The sequence below is a fragment of the Carcharhinus amblyrhynchos genome, chromosome 7 (assembly GCF_965287045.1).
Source record: "Carcharhinus amblyrhynchos chromosome 7, sCarAmb.v2.hapA, whole genome shotgun sequence".
Lineage (NCBI taxonomy): Eukaryota > Metazoa > Chordata > Chondrichthyes > Carcharhiniformes > Carcharhinidae > Carcharhinus > Carcharhinus amblyrhynchos.
The window spans coordinates 107,248,382-107,272,231 of NC_137330.1; the positions used below are offsets into that span (position 1 = coordinate 107,248,382).

A 23,850-nucleotide genomic window follows, 5' to 3' on the forward strand; every position below is an offset into this window, starting at 1 on the left:
GGTTTGTGGATGGTGCTACTTATCCATATGGTTTCCCCATTGGATTGCCGTTCTGAGAAACCACTTTAACTTTTGCCTACACAATGGAGTTAAAAATCGCTGTGCACCTTGCTTACCATCCCTTTGTCATATTTACTGGCACCTTCTATTGAGCGATGCAGGTGCCTTCCTGAATCAGGTGGGAAGCTCATTCTATATTCCGAAACTGGACAGTTTCACTAACTGGCAGAGAATTCATCAGTTTTATCGGCAGGCAGCAATTTGATAATCTTCCCCAATAAACCCAGGTTTTTGGGGTGGAGGAGGAGAGCCCAACTTGTGTCTCTTCAATGTGTCTCCTCAGAGGTCTGACTGTCATGGAGTGCAATTGATTATGATGTTAAGACATCATCCTGATCCACTGTCACAAACCTGGTGTATTATGTTCATTGGGGGCATGCCCCTTTAAGGGAACATGTCAGGTGACTCGGGACACATGCATCACCCTGGGTGGAACTTGTCTACCAGTCTTGTGCTGATGGTGCTAGAGATATAATGTATGAATAAACAGTCCCAGTTAGTTGTGGTCTTTTATTAGTTCATATTAAACCTCATACATAATATGGTGGGACTTTGAATTAGGAAGGGGACAGATTCAGGCAGCTGCAGTGGTTGGTTTGTTTTATGGCCCCTCTTATTCATTTATTGCAAACCAACATCATTCAATTCAGTCCAATGTTCAGATTAAAACCTATTACTAACATTACTGCTGTTAATGGAATAGTTACGCACTTGAACCAAGCCTTAGCACTGGGTGAGATTAACATCACTATTGTTGAGTTAATGGCATGGTGACACAGTGGATAGCACTGCTGCCTCACAGCGCCACGACCCAAGGTTCGATTCCTGGCTTAGGTCACTGACTGTGTGGAGTTTGCATGTTCTCCCCATGTCAGCATGGGTTTCCTCTGGGTGCTCTGGTTTCCTCCCACAGTCCGAAAGATGTGTTGGTTAAGTGCATTGGCCACACTAAATTCTCCCTCAGTATACCTGAACAGGCACCGAGGTGTGGCGACTAGAGGATTTTCACAGTCACTTCATCACAGTGTGCATGTAACCCTACCTGTGACTAATAAATAAACTTAACTCTCAAGTCCTTACACCTGAGTTTATTTTTAGTTTAGAACTTTAACCGTACTAAGATAATTAAACCGCAGGAAGTCAATCAATCACTTGAAGCTCACAGGTTCCATTAAAAGGAGAAATTCAAAAGTAAGAGATGCTCGCATATAGCCACCTTTTCACATTGGACCATTTCAGTGCACTTTACACAGTCAATTATTTCTGAAATGCAGTGACAGCTTTGAGAGGTTTGGAGATGGGAAACTGGTACTGGCTGGCCACCTTTTATATTTCAAGTCACTGAATTGCACTGGGTGCAGTTCTCGACACCTCATTACACAGAAAGGATACAATTGCATTGGTGAGGGTACAGTGGAGATTTACCAGGACTGGAAAATTGCAGCTTTAAGGAAAGATTATTTAGACTGGATTCGTTCTCCTTGGAACAGAGGAGGCGGAGAGGAGATTTGACTGAGATTACACAATGGAGAGGGCGCCTGGATAGAGTGGATGGGAAGGTCACATTGACTTTAGCAGAGAAGTCATTGACTAGGGGGACAAGGATTTAAATTGATTGGTTGAAGGATTAAAGGGAAGCTGAAGAACATTTTTCTCACTTAGAGGGTTGCTGTTGTGTGTGGGGAGAGGGGTGGGGGGGGGGGGTGGAGCTTATAACAGTTTGTATCTAGAATCATAGAATCCCTACAGTACAGGCTTATCAAACCTGTACCAACAACAATCCCATACAGGCCCTATTCCCATACCATCCTATATTTAACCTGCTGGATACCTGACACTAAGGGGTGATTTACCATAGTCTATCAACCTGACCTGCACATCTTTGGACTGTGGGAGGAAACAGTATGGGACTTTGGTGAGACCACAGCTACAGTATTGTGTGCAGTTTTGGTCACCACATTATGGGAAGAATGTGATTGCACTGGAGGGGGTGCAGAGGAGATTCACCAGGATGCTGCCTGGGATGGAATATTTAAGTTATGGAGAGAGATTGGATAGGTTTGGGGTGTATTCATTGGAGCAACGAAGACTGGGGAGGTGATCTGATTGAGGTGTACAATATTATGAGAGACATGGACAAAGTAGATAAGGAACTTAGTTGAAGGGTCGGTCAAAAAGGGACACAGGTTCAAAGTGAGGGGCAGGAGGTATGGGGAGGTGTGAAAAAAAGCTTTTTTACCCAGAAGGTGGTGATAGTTTGGAATGTGCTGTCTGGGAAGGTGGTAGAAGTGGATAGCCTCACATCCTTTAAAAAGTATTTGGATGAGCACTTGGCACATCATAACATTCAGGGCTATGGGCCAAGTGCTGGTATGGGATTAGGTACGAGTTCAGATGTTTCTAATGCGTTGGTGTGGACTTGATGGGCCAAAGGGCCTCATCTGCACTGTATGATTCTATGAAAGCGGAACACCTGGAGGAAACCCACGCAGACATGGGGAGAACGTGCAAACCCCACACCATCACCCAAAGCTGGAATTGAACCCTGGTCCCTGGCGCTATGAGGCAGCAGTGCTAACCAGTGAACCACCCTTAAAGTTGAGTGGAAATTGTTAATTAATCCAGTGCAAACCCCTTTTAGAAAGAGTGCTCCTCTTAGTAACCCCAATAATTCCAATTAATCCTGTTAAGGAAATTGGGAAGAGGAAGATTAATGGGTTCTTTAGTAAACGTTCTCCTTAAATAAACAATTCTATTAATGGTGCTCATTAATTGGAATGTTCTGTGCCTGTCATTAATTCAACCATGAAACGTGGGTTTTGATCTGCTGGCTAAATTCTCAGTACAAGAACATTAGGTGGATTTCATTTGATTGAAATGCTTAACAGGAGGCCTGATGGACTGTACGGTTAAAAAGGAAGTGGTATGTTTTTCCTGCTGCTCTTTCGTAGAACAACGTATGTGCTTTCTGGTTTCGATATCAGAAGGGGAAAGGAAAAAAAGTCAACAGGAAAATCAACTGGCCCCATTCCACTGCAATAATTCCAAAACAGAGAAATTCAGAATAGTGTGCTTGCAGGATTACAGAAATAATCACAACTGAGTACATAGGGAAGGAAAGAACCAGACTCAGTCAGGGAAGTATTAACACAAATGTATAAATACTGTAGACAATTTTCTCTTAAATAGCAATTCACCAGAGTTCAAACAATTCCTTCTCTATGAACGGTATGGTTTGTCTGTATAGTGCACAAGAAACAATACTTTTCACTGTATCCCAATACATGTGACAATTACAAGATACAAGCAGTTACAAGTGGTGTACCTCAAGGATCTGTTTTGGGGCCACTGCTGTTTGTCATTTTTATAAATGACCTAGATGAGGGTGTAGAAGGATGGATTAGTAAATTTGCTGATGACACCAAAGTCGAAGGAGTTGTAGACAGCGAGGATGGATGTTACAGTTTGCAAAGGGACATAGATAAGCTGCAGAGCTGGGCCGAGAGGTGGCAGATGGAATTTAATACGGAAAAGTGTGAGGTGATTCACTTTGGTAAGAATAACAGGAGTACAGAATATAGGGCTAATGGAAGGACGCTTAGTAGTGTGGACGAGCAGAGAGATCTCAGGGTACATGTGCATAGCTCCCTGAAAGTTGGCACTCAGGTTGATAAGGTTGTTAAGAAGGCGTACGGTGCGTTAGCTTTTATTGGTAGAGGGATTGAATTTAGGAGCCGTGAGGTCATGTTACAACTGTACAAAACTCTGGTGCGGCCGCACTTGGAGTATTGCATACAGTTCTGGTCACCGCATTATAAGAAAGATGTGGAGGCATTGGAAAGGGTGCAGAGGAGGTTTACCAGGATGTTGCCTGGTATGGTGGGAAGGTCTTATGAGGAAAGACTGAGGGACTTGAGGTTATTTTCATTGGAGAGAAGAAGGTTATAAGGTGACCTGGTTGAGGCATACAAGATGATCAAAGGATTGGATAGGGTGGACAGTGAGAACCTTTTACCTCGGATGGTGATGGCTAACACAAGGGGACATAGCTTTAAATTAAGGGGTGGTAATTATAGGACAGATGTCAGAGGTAGGTTCTTTACTCAGAGGGTAGTAAGGTCTTGGAATGCCCTGCCTGCAGCAGTTGTGGACTCACCAACTTTAAGGGCGTTCAAATGGTCATTGGATAGGCACATGGATAACATTGGAATAGTTTAGGTTAGAGGGTCATTAGGTTGGTTCCACTGGTCGGCGCAACATCGAGGGCCGAAGGGCCTGTACTGCGATGTAATGTTCTATGTTCTAATAATAAATCAATTAAAAAAACACTATTTTGTAAGTGTACAGATGTGAAATTTCATGGAATCCACACAGTACCTAAAAACAAGTTGTGTTTTTTTGGTGTATTTTTCCAACATGCATATCAGAAAATATATAGCGAGACTTTGAAAAATGGCAAAGAAAAAGAGAAGTGATAGGTAGGAAACCCCTGATCCTCACAAGTGTGTGATGTGTTAAATTCAGGGAGCCAGAGTGACGATGTCTATTAGGTTAGCTTAGAGTTTCCCTGACTTTGAACTATAAACTCTGACTCCTGAGGAGGTAGGCATCAGACGGAATGCAGAATTCCTACTGTGCAGAAAGATGCCACTCGGTCCATCGTGTCTGCACTGACTATATAACAAAGCACCTTACCTAGGCCCAATCCCCTACCCTTACAGGAAAGATATAGAGAATCTGGTGAACTGGTGTGACAACAATAATCTCTCCCTCAATGTCAACAAAATGACAGAGATGGTCATTGACTTCAGGAAGCATAAAGGAGAACATGCCCCTGTCCAGCTCAATGGGGACGAAGTGGTCGATAGCTTCAAGTTTTTAGGTGCCCAGATCACCAACATTTCCTGGTCCCTCTATGCCAACACTATAGTTAAGGAAGCCCGCCAACGCCTCTACTTTCTCAGGAGGCTGAGGAAATTTGGCACGTCAGCTACAACTCTCACCAACTTTTCAAGAAGCACCATAGAAAGCATTCTTTCTGGTTGCGTCACAGCTTGGTATGGCTCCTGCTCTGCCCAAGACTGCAAAAAATTACAAAGGGTTGTGAACGAAGCTGAGTCCGTCACACGAGCCCCAGCCTCCCTCCATTGACTCTGTCTACACTGCTTCAAAAAAGCAGCCAGCATAATCAAGGACCCCATGCAGCCCAGACTTACTCTCTTCCACCTTCTTCCATTGGAAAAAAGATACATGAGGGCATGTATCAACCGACTCAAGAATTGCTTCCACCTTGCTGCCATCAGACTTTTGAACAAACCTACCTCATATTAAATTGATCTTTCTCTACACTCTAGCTATGACTGTAACACTACATTCTGCACTCCTTCATTTCCTTTTCTATGAACGGTATGCTTTGTCTGTATAGTGCTCAAGAAACAATACTTTCCACTGTATACTAATGCATGTGCATGTGACAATAATAAATCAAATTTGCGTAACCCCATGTATTACCATGGCTAATCCACCTAACCTAGAGATCCAATAATAATGACAGGGAATATAATCCTCCACACCAACACACCTTGGTGGAAATGCTGAATACAGAAAAGTTAAGGTTTGTCTCAAACATGAGAAGGGCTAAATGGGAAGTTGTCCTCCTACCTCCAAGCAAATCAGTCATAATAATAAGGGACACAGGAGATAATCCAGCAAAAGGAATTTTAGATGCAAGGAGAGCCACGCAATTGTGGGGATATAGATATGGACGTAGAAGAAGGTAGGATAAAGGATGTACATTTAACAACAGCTGAGGAGATCCTTTTTGTAGATGGTTCAAACAAATATGTGGAAGGATCACCCTGGACAGGGTGGGCAGTAGTAAATGACAAATTAGAAACAGTAAGTTCAGAAAGAATTGATGGAGGTCTATCTGGGCAAGTGGCAGAACTAGTGGCACTCACAAAGGCACTAGAGTTATCTGAAGGCAAGATGGTAAACATATACACAGACGGGTTAATACACAACTATATGACAGCATCGGGTAGAAGGGGGTTCGTAACCACGGGAGGAACTCCTATTAAACACCAAAGGATCGAGGCGTTGCTAAAAGCTAGTAAGAAACCCCAAGAAGCTGCAATAATAAAAATTAAAGCGCACCAGAAAGAACCAGGAAGAGATAACCCAGACTGGTTAAATTTCAAAGGGAACCAAGCCGCAGATACAGCAGCACAGTTAGCCTTAGAGCAGGAGGCAGTTGGAGAGCTGCCAAAGCAGTAACGGGACAGATAGGAGACGAAATAGGTATTTGGGACTTACACGAGGATACCTCGAAAGAGGAAAAGGGGAAGCGGGAAGCACAGGGAGTGAGCAAAGGGACTGATAACATTTGGAGACGTGATGATAAAGGTAATGGCACCAGAATGCATACAAAACACCCTATTGGAACTACACCACGGACTCTCACATGCGGGAAGAGAGGCCATGATAACTAGTAAAGGAAAGAAATGGTGGTGGAAAGGAATGGAAAGAGACATAGCTCAGCACTGTCATTGATGCGTGACTTCCGCGCAACACAACCCTGATCAACCCATAAAAATTAAGATGGGACACCAGCCCCGACCAAAAGGGACCCTGGAAACATCTGCAAATGGATTTCACAGGGCCACTACTACAATCCCATGGCAAAACCTATTATCTGGTTATTATACACCAGTTCACCAGCTAGGTAGAAGCGTTCCCTACTAAAAATTGTACTGCTACCATAGTGGCTAGAATATTGGCAGAGGAGGTAATCCATAGATGGGGAGTACACCTACAAATCAATTCGCACCAAGGGACGCACTTCACTGGAAAGGTGGTAAAAACAGTGTGCCAACTAATGAGAATAAAACAAAAATTCCACATCCCTTACCACCCACTGAGTTCTGGAATGGTGGAATGTATGAACAGAACCCTTAAGAATGCCCTGTCTAAAGCCATACAAATGTCAGGAAAAATGTGGACATAAGTATTGCCCACTATATTAATGAGGCTAAGAGCTATGCAAACCAGACAACTGGATTAACCCTTTATGAACTAATGACAGGAAGGGCGATGCAATTGTCAGAAAGCATCATAAGTGGAACCGATGCAGGTCCACTAAAAGACAAAATCAAAAGATATGTTTTGGAACTACGTGCCCAACTAAAAGGGATGCATAAATTAGTAAAAGATAATCAGGAAGAAAGAGATGCACAGAGAGAGCTTGAAATGCTCCCTGACGTCCCAATAGCCGGAAATCGCGTCCTAGTAAATTCATTACCCGAAAAACCAGGGTTTGCACCAAAATGGAATGGGTCATATGAAGTTATAATTAGTGGAGACACCTGTGCCTGTTTAGACATAAGAGGGAAAGGTGTATGGAAACATTGGACCCAGCTTAAATTACACAAAGAAATGAATGAATGAACTAAGGTGACCAGAGTGCTTTCCCCAAAACAGGGGATGACTGCAAGCAAGAGTAACTGACACATTCAGGTTGATAATATAACTTTTGAAAAATTGTATAACTTAAAGTAATAAGATTGATACTTGCTTGCTTATAAGATCACATATGTAACTGTATTACTTCTGTGTCATCACGACCGTAAACTTGACTGGGCTAAAAGATAACCTATTTTACAAGGTTCATCTACATTTACACGTGAATCGAACTGCAGCCCAATCTGTACAAGCCCTATTTGTGGGCACCCCTGGGTGGACCCCCCATGACTTATATACAGTAGATACGTCAGATACACCCTGTAAGGGACAAATTGGTAAATATAAAAGGGGTATACAGGGAAGATGTGTGGAACTTGTAAATTCCACAGATTCTGTGTGCAAGGGGCTCCAGGGGGTGGGAAGAAGAGTATGCTCGGATAACGTAAGCTATCCGCTTTGTTTTTCGGGGCAGGGATGGGGATGTGCTTATGCCTTGGTCCCCAAGAATGATTCCTGCGTACAGATGCAGTGTGTCCGTCAGCACTGTCGGGTAAATAGAGTTCAGTTTACTTGCACCTGTGATGAGCAGAAATGCCTGAATGTAACTGTGGGGAGGGAGCTCATTTGTGGAGCGTGTAATGAGACTCACGTCAGCTCAGCCGAATGGACATACCCATTTGATGCTTACCAGGTGGTGGGATCAAACAGGGAGTCAAGTAAACCGAGCAATTGACGGTATACACAAACCAATAATCAGGACACTAAATGCTACCGGGCTAAGAAGAGATTCGTATTCCTCTTCAACAGCACCTACACGACAACAAACCAACTTTCCCAATCCTTTTTTGCAGTAGGAACAATAAGATCGGTCACTGTTCCATGCCCTCAGAAGGGGCATATCTGGAGAAAGATAGTAACTCAGGCCATCAGCAAAGAATTCTGTGCTGATTGGGCACAGCGGGATACGGGTTCCTTGGAGCTTTATCGGGGGGGGGGGGGGGGGGGGGGGGGGGGGGGTTGCAGGAGCCATATTATCTGTGGACTAACAATCCTGGGAAACAATACATCAAAAGCACTGGAGACTGTCAATCACAAAATGGCTGAATTGCGATTATATGCACAGCAGACCCAATATGCAGTAGACGACCAGTTAGCCCAACAGGGGGAGTGTGTACAATCACAGGGGACAAATGTATAACACATGTCACAGACGAATCCTATAACATCACCCAAGTCATCAATAACGTAAGAGAGCAGCTTGGTAACTTCAGACAAGTACCCAAGAAAGGGAGTAGCTGGCTGGAATGGCTAGTGGGGGGATCCTGGGGATCCTGTTTAATGCAAGGACTGATCATTCTCATTGCAATAGTAATTGTCTGTTGCCTAATGTTGGATGCCTTAATGTCTGTTGCAAAGTAATGGTGACACAAATTGTGCCAGGATTCAGTGCAACCATCAAGGGAGAATACATGATGGGAATCCCCGAAGATATCAAGAGCTAAGAGGAAGGAAAGGAGAAGATGAACACCTACCTGTGAATAATGCTGCTGTTGTTGTTCTGTGAATTATTAAATAATAATCCTGACCAAAAGGGGGAGTTGTTAGGGTGAAATCTAAGTGACGGACACACAAGATTACCTGGCATACAAAATGGACTCTGGGAAGGGACATTAACTTTGGCACAGACAGTTACACAAGGAGTTAAAACGTGTAGCATTTAAATCACTGCAGAAAACCAGTCAGACCTTGAGGCACCTTAAAACTTGGGATAAGAGCAGACCCAGAATAATGAGTTTGATAACGAGATCAGCCACTGATAGGACATAAATGCATATAATAGAACCAATTATAGATAGAGGACATAACTGCAAAAATGTATCTACTCTATGTACAACGATGTGTTAACTATTGATGTCCATATCTGTCTACTCAACTTCTAACGCTGTGCTAAAGCTAATGTCCGTACTGTTTGTTATCTAAAAAGCATAAAAGATGCTCAACTGCCATTGTGCAGTTGAGAAGGTGGCTGCCAGTACTGCAGAGTAGCAGCGCTTCTCCCAAAGCTTTGTCCGAATAAAACTGTTTTGTTCAACCTCCAAGTCTGACTCCTAAGTGGCCAATTTCAAGAAATGGGCCGAAGGCACTAGATATTGTAAAAGCTATGGGCCCAGAGCATATTCTGGCAATAGTACTGAAGACTTGTGCTCCAGAACTTGCCTGCCGTAGTCAAGCTGTTCCAGTACAGATTCAGTATTGGCATCCACCCACTACAACATTCAGCACCATTTGTGACTCATCAGGTACTGAAGCAGTTCATGCCCAAATGCAACAAGATCTGAACAACATCCAGGCTTGGGCTAAGTAGTAAGCAATATTTGCGTTACACAAGTGTAAGGCAATGACTATCCCCAATTAAACAGGATCCAACCATCGCTTCCTTGACAATAGCATGCCCAAATACTGAATCCCCCACAATCGACATCCTGGGTATTACCGTTGAACAGAAACTAAACCAAACAAATTGAGGCATACAAGATGATCAGAGGATTAGATGGGGTGGACAGTGAGAGCCTTTTCCCTCGGATGATGGCTAACATGAGGGGACATAGCTTTAAATTGAGGGGTGATAATTATAGGACGGATGTCAAAGGTAGGCTCTTTACTCAGAGGGTAGTAAGGGTGTGGAATGCCCTGCCTGCAGTAGTTGTCGACTCGCCAACTTTAAGGGCATTCAAATGGTCAGTGGATAGGCATATGGATAATATTGGAATAGTTTAGGTTAGAGGGTCATTAGATTGGTTCCACTGGTCGGCGCAACATCAAAGGGCCGAAGGGCCTGTACTGCATTGTAACATTCTATATGAATACTGTGGGTACCAGCGCAGGTTAAAGGCCAGGAATCTTGCAGCAGGTAACTCACCTCCTGACTCCCCAAAGCCCAAATCAGGAGTGAGATGGAATATTCCCCACCTGCCTGGGAATGCAACTCCAACAACACTCAAGAAGCTCAACACCATCCAGGACATGTGTCGGACCCAACACCAGTTACCACCATGGCTAATGGTGAAAGTTGAATTCAATAAAAACCTGAAATTAAATCTAATGATGACCATTGTCGATTGTTGGAAAACCCCATCTGGTTCACTAATGTCCTTTAGGGAAGGAAATCTACAGTCCTTACCTGGTCTGGCCTACATGTGACTCCTGACCCACAACAATGTGGTTGATGCTTAAATGTCCTCCCAAACTACTCAGTTCAATAGCAATTAGGGATTAATAAGATGGTCCAGGCCCACAGCTTTTACATTATCCAACCAGTGATGTCCACATCCCATGCACAAATGAAAAAAAAGACTCAAAAGGTTGTTAGCGGAAAATGAAAATGTAGGGTCAACAAGAGAAGGCTGGAATTTATGTAACAGGCTAAATGAGCTTCATCATTACATCTTTAAATTTCCCAAATCGAGCGTGAGACAAGATGATGGGCAGCACAGTGGCTGCCTTACAGTGCCAGGGACCCAGGTTCAATTCCGGCCTCGGGCCACTGTCTGTGGAGTTACTCCCCATTACTGCGTGGGTTTCCTCCAACAGGCCAAAGATGTGCAAGTTAGGTTGATTGACTAAATTGCCCCTTAGTGTCAGGGGATTAGCAGGGTAAATATGTGGAGTTGCAGACCTGACGGGCTGAATGGACTCTTTCAGCACTGTCGAGATTCTGGGATTCTATGAGTCATTCCAAATTGAGGACAAGAATTCTGAAGTCAATCTCTGGGAAACAGAGTGAAGCAAAGATGGAAGTGTGGAGTTTTGCATAGGAGAGGATTCAGCTGCAGCAAAGTGAAAGTTTCTTTATGGGATCACTGTATTTCATTTATTTCATTCTGGGCCTCTTTGAAGTGGGTCATGCATCTCAGAGATAAAGCAGCATTTGGTGACCTCTAGTGGTTTTTCAGCTCATTGCATGGGAATTCAGCACAAGGAGCAAGTTAAGGCACCTCATGAAGGAATTAACTTTGCACATTAAAATATACACAATTCTGTGAAACAAGTCACAATCATATATAATTGCTTTTCCCTATTTTTCCACAAATGGAAAATTTGGTATGATCAAAAACGATTGAAAAAATACACACAGAAACTAGACAATTCGACCCTTCGAGCCTACTCTGCCATTCACTTTGATCATGGCTGATCATCGAATTCAATATCCTAATCCCCTCCCTCTTCCTCCCATATCCCTTGATCCCTTTAGCCCCAAGAGCTATATCATCATTTTTTTCTTGAAATCAGATATTTTAACTTCAACAACATTCCGTGGTAGTGAATTCCACACATTCACCACCCTCTGGGTGAAGAGATTTCTCCTCACCTCAGTTCTTAAAGGTTCACGTCTTATCCTCAAACTATGAGCCCTTGTTGTGGACTCCCCCACCATTGGGAATATTCTTTCTCGATCTACCTTGTCCAACCCTATAAGAATTTTATAAGTTTAACCTTTCACATCTGGTGGAGAAAGGTAGATTTGTATTGAAATAGCACCTTTAGACCATAAGACATATAAGCAGAATTAGACCACTCAGCCATCGAATCTGCTCAATCATGGCTGATTTTTTTCTCACCCTCATTTTCCTGCCTTTTCCCCATAACCCCTTATCAATCAATAATAAAACAAATTAAAATAATAAAACATTCCAAAACACACAGCCACATGCGGAGGTATTAGAGCAGATGACTAAAAACTTGGGTTTGCAAATAAGGAAGTTTCTGGTATCAGGTAAATGCGAAGGTAAAGGATTGCCCTCAGTTCATGGGACCCAGTAACCATGGCAGATGTCAGGAAATGCCAAATCCTCAGCGAAGTACTTCCAACCTCTAATCTGAGATTGGATCACGATAAAGTTACCTATAAACCAATAACTCCCTTATAGAAATAGTTGCTGTGCTGGAGATGGGAGTGTTTGGCAGTCCTCAACATTCTGCACTTCGATTGCGCCAAAAATAGGATGAACTTCCCTGGAAAATGAAGCTGGAACAAAAGGAACAACATATGGAAGTTGAGACATCTAGGCTGAGGTACCTCAGCTCAGAAGGATCATCCATACTCAAAACATTGGCTCTATTCTCTATCCACAGATGCTGTCAAACCAGCTGGGATTTTCCAGCATTTTCACCTTTTGTTTCAGATTCCAGCATCCATCGTATTGTGCTTTTATCTGAGGTACCTCTTTGCTTTCAGTTGGTTTCCTCCGGGAGATCTAAAGAGAATGCCCTGTTCTCCAAAAAAAAAGCATTGATCCAGTGTTGTTTCTCAACGCAGGAGAAGCTGTTTCCTGGAATACAGACATGAATGATCACTGATGTTCCTGTGGTCTGATGCCACAGCAATTGAGTGCAAATCTTCAACAATAAGATTGATACTGAAGAGTCTGGATGTCAACCCAATTGCTGTCTGCTGTGCCCAACACTCAAAAAGAACCACGTCACCCTCGATTTCACATTTGTTTCTCCAATTTGAATCTGAACTCAGCTATCCACAGCATATATTACCTGTGCAATTCCAGAGGGCGGCACGGTGGCACAATGGTTAGCAATGCTGAGCACCAGAGACCCAGGTTTGATTCCTGGTTTGGGTCACTGTCTGTGTGAAGTCTGCATGTTTTCCCTGTGTCTGCGTGGGTTTCCTACAGGTGCTCTGCTTTCCTCTCATAGTCTGAAAGATGTGCTGGTTGGGTGCATTGGCCATGCTAAATTCTCCCTCAGCATCCCCAAACAAGCACCAGAGTGTGGCGACTCAGGGATCTTCACAGTAACTTCATTGCAATGTTAATGTAAGCCTATTTGTGACACTAATAAATAAACTGGATGAGTCAGTGTAGCAGTCAGCCAAGAGACACTAATGCTGGTAGAAGCTATATTCAAACCTTAGATAATCTGCGTTGGTAAGTGGAAGATTCCAAATTACTTCCAACAAATATTTTGTACACAAGTCAGGTGCACAAAGGATACAATATGTTCACTTTCGCCAAGTGCACTAAATAACTGTATAGATACAGAAAGTCATTGAAATAACTGAACATATGAACATGCTGATGAGAAGGAAACATTCCTGGTGGCAAACCACAATGTTTTCCCTCAATAAAACTACAATTGCATTGAACCTATTTATGTACTTCCACGGAATGTGAATTTACTGGTTTGCAGGCAAAGATTGATTTAATGTAGAGATGCTCCTATCGTATGCACAGAAAATATTAATTTGACTTTTCCCCCTGAAGGCAGCAGTACATGTTGTACCCAACCTGCTGTTACAGATCAGTTTTCAGTCGCTAGTTGGATGTGTGTGTACTAGTCATAATGTAGCTTATTTGTAAATGAGAAAGCAAACGACAGACGACTTGGTAAAATTGTTGCATCTTCATTCAAAAAAAACATCGCTTTATGTTTGTTAAAACAGTGAAGCTATGTTAATTTGTAGACATTTGGCTTTTATTGAAAATACAGATTATACAACTGTGAACACATGGCCCAGCCAACCACACGTACAAATAATAAGTTTATTCATTCAATACATTTTCACATCATTCAAACAAACAGAATCCAAAACGTTTGATAACATTTTCATTGCTTCAGTCTTCTCAGATAATTTATCACCACTTTTCAATGTCTCTGAGATTCCAGACTAGCTTCTACTGATGGGGTTTAAGGCATACTATACCCTGTGGGGCCAATTTGCAGTTACAGTTGCAGGAGGTCCCTGTGGTGCAGAGGTTAGTATCTGTGCCTCTGAGTCATAAGTTCTGGTTTCCAGTTCTACCCTAGGACTCGATAGCCAAGTAAGGTGTGTCCATAAGGTGGCCAAACAGGTTGAGTATTAACTGCAAGTTCTTCCAACACAAGCCACTGTCAGGCAAGAAGACTGGGAGAGATTCCTGGTTAGCTATAATGGAAAGCACATTGGAGCCTCTAGGTTTCTCTCCCCAAACTGTGTTCCTTCACCATCTGGTCATGCTCTGTCCCCACAAAACCCCGGCTACAGCCCATTGATGTTGGTTTTTGGTAGGAGTAGGGCATTGCCATATTTAAACAGGAATTAAATTGATCCAGGTTTCATGGTGGTGAGTTTGCTCATCAGCCAAAGGCTCTCCATTTACCCTGTGTAAAACTGCATAAGGACTGACGTGACTGTTAATAAATTTTGATGCAGTCATTTGGTAGAACTTGAATATTACTGAAAAGTGTGACATGTTGCTAAAGCTTTTCATCTTGCACTCATCAGGACAAACCCAAGAATGCCCAATTTCAATGATCACAATGCTACAGGTGAAAGGAAGACCGACTGGTTCCAACTAGATTCCAATTAGCTAAAGTTTCGCTATAAAGAAAGCAACTGGTAACAGGTTCCCCAAGCACTCTGTAAATTCAAAAAGGGAACTCGACTTGAACATATTCCTTTTGTTTGCAGAGAATGGGTTCCTGCGCAGGAACGGGTGTCGCTTCTAGCGAATATAAATGAGCCATGGTAGAGCTCAACTGATTATCTTAAACTGGTTGTGAGTGTAGCTATCAGCTATTCTCTTTTCAGCAATTCTTTAGTAATCTTACCTTTCTGAAAACCAGACCTCGCTTTGAATTCTTGCACAGCCCATGGACAGACTGAGCACTTTTTCAGCGAATGGCAATGCATTCATTCACGTTACTGAAATTTTTTTGTACTTGTGTATGGAGGCTTCAGTTACACCAAGACTCACTTGAAAGATACCTGTCGGTACTAAAGAGGCCAAAACCTCTCTTTTCACTTCAGCATGCTCATTTTCAGCGGCTGACATGTTCTCCATGTCAACCTTTTCAGCTGGATGTGTACTCGGTTCCATTGGGGTTGTATCTGCATTCTGCTGGGCATCATCAAGCTTTCCCTTGTTAGTCGGGTGGCTCTTTAGTTTCTGCCATTGCTGTATATCTACTGAGAGTTCCTGGCTAAGTAGCAGCACCAGGGTGCCACTGACGCTTAGCACCCTATTTGGAAAAAAAAATGAGCACAAGTATTAAGAATATTTACTCTACAGCCATGTCAAATTTTAGCAAAAACCTTTAAGGTTTGAGGACATTTTGAGGACAATTTGGTTGCAGTACATTCAATGAAATAACTCCAATCTAGGTCAGTTTTTGGTGTGAATTTTGCCACCCTGTGGCTAACTGAATTCAAATGGGCTGGATCAGAGTGAGGTCATGCATTTTGGTCAGAGGAACAAAAAGGCAATCTATGGACAGAAACTTCAAAATGCTTTGGTGCAGAGGAATCTGGGTGTCCTTGTGCATGAATCATAGATAGTATGCAGGTGCAACAGGTAATAAGGAAGGCAAATGGAATTTTGCCATTCATTACTAATGGAATAGAGCAATAAAAGTAGGGAAATGCTGTTGCAACTGTAAAGGGCACTGGTTAAACCATACCTGAAGTACTGTGCACAGTTTTGGTCCCCTTACTTGTAGAAGGATGTAAATGCTTTAGTGGTGGTTCAGAAAAGGTTCACTAGATTGATTCTAGGGGTGCAGGACTTGTTTTATGAAGGGAGATTGAGCAGTCAGGGTCTACACGCACTGGAATTTAGAAGAATGAGAGGAGATTTAATTGAGGGATACAAGATGTTAAAGGGGATTGACAGTGTAGATGCAGAGTGGATATTCCCCTCGTTGGATATATTAGAATGAGAGGACATAGCTTTAGGCTAAGGGGTAGAGATTTAAAACAGAATGAGGAGGAAATACTTCAAAGGGTTGTGAATCTATGAAATTCTCTACCCCAGGGTGCACTGGATGCTGGAATACTAAACAAATTTGACATAGCTAGGTTTTTAATTAGTAGCGGGATGAAGGGTTATAGAGAGTGGGCAGGAAGAAGGTGGAGATGAGGCCAGCCATGATCACACTGAATAACGCAGCAAGCTCACAGGGCTGAATTGCCCATGCGTGCTCCGAGTTCTTATGTTCACAGTTGTTAAGAAACACAGGTCTTACTTTTGTGCATGAGACCCACAGTTCAGAAATCAACACAATGCCTGATAAGTTTCTTTCAATAAATAATTACAGCTTTTAAACCAACTGGCCTGTTCAAATAAATCCAGGATATTACTCAGAAGATCATTGACCAATGATCATATCTATTGGAAGTAGTTGAGACCTAGGGCCCGATTTTAACATTTCCATTCTAAGTGCCGATTCTGGACTTAGAGATCCATCTGACTGAAGAACCGCCTGCAACCACCCCCCCCCCCCCCCCCCCCCGACCCCCCACCTCCCACCACCACCGGACAACGATCAGTGCCCCCCCCCCACACAATGATCAGCCCTCCCCCCCCCACTAGAGATACATCTGACCCACCTCCCCCCCCCCCCCCCCCCCCCCCCCCCCCCGCAACCAGACAACGATCTGACCTCACTCCCCTCCTCCCCCCTCCAACCAGAGAATGATCTGACCTGTCTCCACCCCCAACCCCACAACTGATCTGAGTCAGAGAGCCATTGGAAACACTGAATGAGCTTTTCAGAGACTGGAGCACCCAACTAAGATTTTATTCAGAAATTGTTCCCTCAAAATCAAGCACATCTGTTTTGTTTTATAGTGGAGCTGCTGCTATTGCAATGCTGGCTGTAGCAGTGCGGGTGGTTCTAGCTCGGAGAAGGAGGTCTTAATAAGTGAACAGTTCTTATTGAGCAGGGTAATTGGGAAGGCTTTCTGTCCTACAATTGATCAGCCCTGGAAGCATGGTTCTGGATTGGTAAACATGGTAGTAAAGGGGGAAAGGCTGATAAAGTTGGGTGGGAAGTTCATTAATTCAATTTAAACGCATGCAAATGCATTTATATAGTCACTGCGCCCAATTTGGACACTGAATGGATCCCTGCTGATCAGTAAAGTGATGATCTGCAAGGATTCGGGTGCAGATCGCGATAAAGGCCTCATACCCAACTTTACCATGATTTTGTGCCCAAAAAAATGGGCACAAATTGTTGGTAAAATCGGGCTCCTAAAATGGCAGAGCAACAACGCAGTAACCAGTAGATACGTTCACAAATCAGACAGATAAGATGTGTTTCGCTTTTGAAGTAGCTGAAGACAACTCAAGAGATTTGATGGTGTAGGCTATTAGTACAGTCTGGTTAGTTTGTTGGGGGTTCTTGGAGATGGTGGTGTTGTGGTAATGTCACTGCAGCAGGAATACAGAAGCTATCAGAGGGAAAAAAATATATAATTTGCAGATGAAGCAAAGCTGAATGGAGGGTGAGTTGTCCGGAGGATGCTGAAATGCTTCAATGTGATTTGGACAAGTTGAGTGAGTGGGCAAATGCATGGCAGATGCAGTATAATGTGGATAAAAATAGGGTTATCTACTTTAGTAGCAAAAACTGGAAGGGAACAGGAAAGTAGATTATCTGAATGGCTATAGATTGGGAGATGTGCAGTGAGGCCTGGGTGCCCTTGTGCACCAGTTGTTGCAAGCAAGCATGCAACAGGCACTGAAGAAGGTAAATAGTCTTTAATCCTCTCACTACGAAGGCCAAGAGTACAGGAGCAGGGATGTCATGCTGCATTTATACAGGGCCTTGGTGAGACCACACTGGAATATTGTGTGCAGTTTTGGTCTTCTTATTTGAGGGAAAATGTTCTTGCTATGAAGGGAGTGCAGAGACGGTTTACTAGACTGATTCCTGGGATGGCAGGACTGACATATGAGGAGCGATTGAGTCAGTTAGGATATATTTGCTGAAGTTTAGAAGAATGAGGGAGGATCTCATAGTAAGCTGTAAAATCCTAACAGAACTAGATAGGGTAGATGAAGGAAGATTGTTCCTAATGGTGGGGAGCCCAGAACCAGGGAGCACAGTGCAACGATACAGGGTAAACAACTTAGGACTGAGAGGAGGAAAGAATCTCCACCCAGAGAGCGGTGAGCCTGTGGAAATCACTACCACAGAAAGCAGTTGAAGCCAAAATATTGTACGCTTTCAAGAAGGAGTTAGATACAACTCTTGGGGCTAAAGGGATCAAAGGATATGGGTTGAAGTGGGAACAGGTTATGGATTTGGATGATCAACCATGATCATAAATAAGGTTGGAGCAGGCTTGAAGGGCTGAATGGCCTATGCCTGCTACTATTTCCTATGACAGGACAAAAAAGTGACAGCTGACTGCTGAGTATACAAACATTTCTTAAAGGGACAGTGTTTCCAGGTGATTTTGTCCAGGGGACGGCAGCAATACCTTAGCTATATGTGAAGTGGAACGTATGAAGAAGAATCCTGTAACAGCTAAATCGCCATATCATTCTCATCGATCACGAAAGCAGGATGGTGCAGGCTATAATAGAACGCTCAATGTCGCACCTTTGGGGAGAATCACTAGTGGTTCAACATAGGCCAAATAAGGGGACAGTTTATTGTACAGGGACTGGCAAAATCTGAAAGTCTACACTACCATCCAGATTTATATTTAAAGCTAGGTAGATGAGAGTCCCATTTGTGTTTTACCGGAACAAAATAACCCCACCCACAGTCTAAATCAAACATCTCCCAAGACAACAAATTAATTTTATAAACCTCTCCTAGTGTAAATGAAAGAATCTAACAAGTGCAATAAAAATTACACTTCACTGTGCCTACAATGAGAACACGGGGACAATTTACGCTCTTGCTTTCCCAACTATTTCACAGAGTGGACTATGAAGTAAGAAACATCCCTCATGTGGCTGTGGGAATTCCACTCCAATTTGTAAAATTCAAGCTCTGGCAAGATGAACTTCAGCTGAAAATTTATTCCCAAGCAGTTTGGAAGTACACTGTGTACTCTTAATAAGCACTGGTGGAATTTGATCAGTAAGCCAGCAACAGTATCCCTGCTTCAACAATCTCTATTCTATCACCATGTTACAGAGAATACTGCATGGGAAACTAGAAATAGCTGGATTAACACAAATACAGTTTTGCAGACTTTCCCCAAAACAAAAACACGCAAACCTTGGGTGAGATTTTAAAAACAGTCGCTTGGTGATGGGCTGGAAGGTAGAAACGTTGGCAATATAGCAGAGGAAGGTATCAGGGACATGCCCAACATCTTCCCATTGTCATGCCACTATCAAAAAAACTGGGAGATGGCTGCCCACTAGGAGTCCAACTGAACTACTTAAGTGGGCAATTTAAAGGGACTCTAGCTACCTCAGTGAGTTTTTTGCCATTCCATGGGGACACTGTCCCAGTGAGGACAGTGCCTCAATAGTATTGTCTACCTACCCTCAGCAATTATCCTTCCACCGTTCACTACTCAAATCACTGGAACGTGGCTGGCTCAGACAGCAGCAGACCCCATTTATTACACTTTCAAGGGTGCACAGCCCTCGATGCACCTTCATCCTATAAGTGCTGCTGAGAGCAGCCAAATCTGATTACATCAGCTACCCTCAGGGGTGGACAACCATCCTTGATAAAGAAATCAGGCCTGGTGTCAGCCACTATCCCACTGTAGACCTCTCGCTTTCAGCCCAGGTAGTGGAACTTTTGCCTCCACAATAAAATTCAACTTCTTTGGATGTTTAAAAGGGAGTTTTGTCATTCCAATTAATTATCTCCCGTTCCTCTATGCCATGGCTGCAAGTGAACATAAGAACATAAGAAATAGGAGCAGGAGTAGGCCATCTAGCCCTTGCAGCCTGCCCCGTCATTCAATAAGATCATGGCTGATCTGAAGTGGATCAGTTCCACTTTCCCGCTTTCTCCCCATAACCCTTAATTCCCTTGTCTATCAGAAATCTATCTACCTGTGACTTAAATATATTCAACGAGGTAGCCTCCTTCACTTCAATGGGCAGAGAATTCCAGAGATTCACTACCCTTTGAGTGAAGAAATTCCCCCTCAACTCTGTTCTAAATTGCCTCCCCCTTATTTTGAGGCTGTGCCCTTTAGTTCTGTTTTCCTTTCTAAGCAGAAAGAATGTCTCTATCTCTACCCTATCTAGCCCCTTCATTATCTTGTATAAGATCCCCTCTCAGCCTTCTAAACTCTAACGAGCACAGGCCCAGTCTATTCAATCTCTCTTCATAAGCTAACCCCCTCAGCTCCGGTATCAGCCTGGTGAACCTTCTCTGTACTTCCTCCAAGGCCAATATATCCTTTTGCAAATAAGGGGACCAAAACTGCACACAGTACTCCAGATGCGGCCTCACCAGTGCCCTGTACAGTTGCAGCAAGAACTTCCTGCTTTTATATTCTATCTCCCTCGCAATAAAGGCCAACATTCCATTCGTCTTCTTGATCACTTGCTGCATCCCAAGTTCAACAAAATGGTTCAAAAATCAAACTTGACGTGTAGAGAGAGAACATGTATATCCTACCTCACCATCTCTTTTAGAATGTACGGCATTATTGTCTTTGTGTCCTGGGAAATTTTAAATTTTTTTCCAAATGGAATGTCACAGATGACCACATCAATGCTTTCCGCAAGTAGAGGCAATTCTGCAAGACGTAAACCAGTAATCAATGTTGCACATTTTAAAATGAAGCGAGGTTCAATTTGGTCACAAACCCCTCTTTGGAAGCAACAAAAATCAAAGTTAAATTGACTACTTTTCATCAAAATCCACTCAAAGGTTTCAATTTTAGTACTGATTTGTTAATTAACCAATTAGTTTTAGTACTAATCTAATTAGGTATTAATATGGAGATTCCTTTTAAAAGAACAATAGGTACAAAACACAAGGATGAACTTGCATTCTGTCCTCATCAATTTTGAATACATTTTTTTAAACAAGGAAATAATGGAACATTACTAAGTGTACTTGTGATGCACTCCTATCCCAACGATGTAACTCAAGGAACATTTGTATGTAATATTTAAATTTCCTTATATAAAGGATGTAGATCTAATTTGTTCCATCACAGTTGCTATCAGGCATACCTCTAACAAGTACCCTTAAGGCTGCAACTGAATTCATTAAGAATTACTATATTGGATTATCACATAACGAATCATTTTACCACTATGGGGATTCCATCTATAAAGTTAGTGCTGAAGGAGCTCAATCTCTGTAGAATTATTAATATTTTCAGAAGCATGTGAAATAAAGAACCTCACCTGGTTGTCCAATATACCTAAACCTTGAATGGTAATTAGAGGGAAAGTGAAGGATGCTTTCAGAAATGCAATTCTCATTTAGATCTAAATTGGAAGTTTGTAAATGTAAACAAGATACTTGCAACTCGTAAAAAATAAAGCAACATCCATCCATCTTAAAAATTTAGCACTACACAGATACCAATATGTAGCCTAATCAAAGCCTGTTCAAGTGAAGTCACATTCGGAAGTTAATGTAATGTAGATACCCAATATTCCAGAGGGGGAATAAGGAATTTCTGTTATCATAAAATTGCAGAACTCATGCTGTCTTTATAGGAGATCCTTATTACCTGTGACAGAAGCTCTTGTCAAGTCAATGCTGTTGGTCAGCTTTGCAAAGCACACATTGGCAGATGCCATCTGCAACTGTGAGATGGTATTGTCTATTCCGTGATAATATGCATTCTTGGGAAACAAAAAATAATGCATCAAGAGGAATATGCTCAAATAAATAGGACATCTTTTCATTATGATTTCTAAAAACAGTAATATTTTGTGTCCTTCCTTTTTAAGTTGAAAGCCAAGCATTAGTCACTGGCTCAGGCATGCTGCCTCCATCAATATATCTCAACCCAGAATAGTAAGGGCCATTATCCTAAGCAAGAAAAAAAATCTAGCCTATCTTGGGAACCTCAATATAGTGGCAGTTAAGACTAAGGACTTGCAGTAGTGCTCAAGACAACTAGCTGTGCAGTAAATGCTGTAATATGTTAAATACTAACAACAAATGCTAGAAATACACAGCAGGTCTGACAGCATCTGTGAAGAGAGTTCTGATGAAAATTCTTTGACTTGAAGGGTTTGCTGGAATGTTACTGCCCCACCTACCACAGGAATCTGTGTGAAAGAGGGGTGGACCATGGGCAGGTCCATTAATCTCGGGCAGGATTTTACTGTTACGGTTTTGGGACGAGCGATGCAGTAAAATCCCACCCTTCACGTCTAATTCACTCTCACTAATGCTGCCTGACCTGAATACCTCCAGTACTTTCCAATTTTCTTTCAGATTTCCAGCAGCAAAAATCCTTCACTATAAAGGAAATAATTGGAAAATAAACCACGCACAAATCAAAGCAAGAACTCTGATCAGCAAGACAAGAGGTAGAGCATTTGTGCCTGTACTGCAGTGTTGAGCAAAGCAGCACTCACTTCTAGCTCTACAAAACTACTGCCAACGTAAGAATTCAGTATTCTTTTTCTTACCATGAGAAAAATGAAGTAATTTTTGTCATTTTGTTTTCGAAAAACAAATCTATCACTTGTATTCAGCAATTTGTCCTTTAGCAATCAACTTAATTGAAATTGACTTTCAGCAGAGCTCCTCAGTAATTTCTGCATTACAGCTTCAATGCTTCACCCACGATCAGCAATGTTTAATTATGGCAAAGTATAAAAGGGCAGATGGATGAGGCACTTGAAACAAGACTCTATTTCTGATATTCGCAGAGAAGAAACGGTTGGGTCCTGCCTTTTCTTCACTGACTACACCGTGTGCTTACAAATGGTTTTGAAACTAGTGTTGAAAAATTACTTACAGGCCATTCTTTGGCAGCTTCCAGCAAAATGGTTCCTAATCCACACATTGGGTCGAGCACTAGCGAACCAGCCTGGACAAAAAAAAGAGAAAAACTAGTTTTATGCTCATACTGTGCATGAAATATTTTCTAAATCTATTATTGCAAAGCACTCTACCCAGCAAAATCCAATTCTATGGTTCAGCAATTATATATTAGATACAGTTGGCTAGAACGTGTCGCTTTCTTGGGAACAACATCATGGAAACTTGTAGAGAAGAAATGCAATCATTACCTCAATCAGGACTTGCTGGACCATCATTTAACCTTCCTTTCCAGTTTAACATTAAAAATCTCATTTTCTAGCATACGATACCCATGGAAATTCTCTGCCTTCAACACTGTGAAGGATTTTCATATCTATTTGGACCACAGAATGACTGAAGGATTAACTTCTTTGCTCATTCGATTGCATAGTTGAATCCCAAACTCCCACATTCAGGCCCAGTCTACCTGCCAATCACTTGCTTGCTTGGTTATATTTTATCAACTGAGTATTGCTGAAAAAAAAGACACGCCTTCAAAAGCCTTTCATCTTGTACTCATCGGGACAGATGCAAGAGTGCTAAATTTCAAAAGGGAGCAACAAT

The 23,850-nt window shown here is 42.4% G+C and overlaps 1 protein-coding gene across 1 annotated transcript in view; it reads right to left on the bottom strand.

Moving 5' to 3' along the window:
* Positions 1–14,003: 14,003 nt before the first annotated feature.
* The window catches only part of thumpd2 (THUMP domain containing 2), a 46,021-nt gene continuing 36,174 nt past the window's right edge, over positions 14,004–23,850 (bottom strand). The window contains exons 7-10 of the mRNA XM_080192925.1: positions 23,222–23,293; positions 21,977–22,091; positions 20,905–21,025; positions 14,004–15,534 (exon numbers count right to left, since the gene is read on the bottom strand). Coding sequence (XP_080049051.1) covers positions 15,210–15,534; positions 20,905–21,025; positions 21,977–22,091; positions 23,222–23,293 — 633 coding nt within the window. The 3' untranslated portion in view covers positions 14,004–15,209. The remainder of the gene's footprint in view (positions 15,535–20,904; positions 21,026–21,976; positions 22,092–23,221; positions 23,294–23,850) is intronic.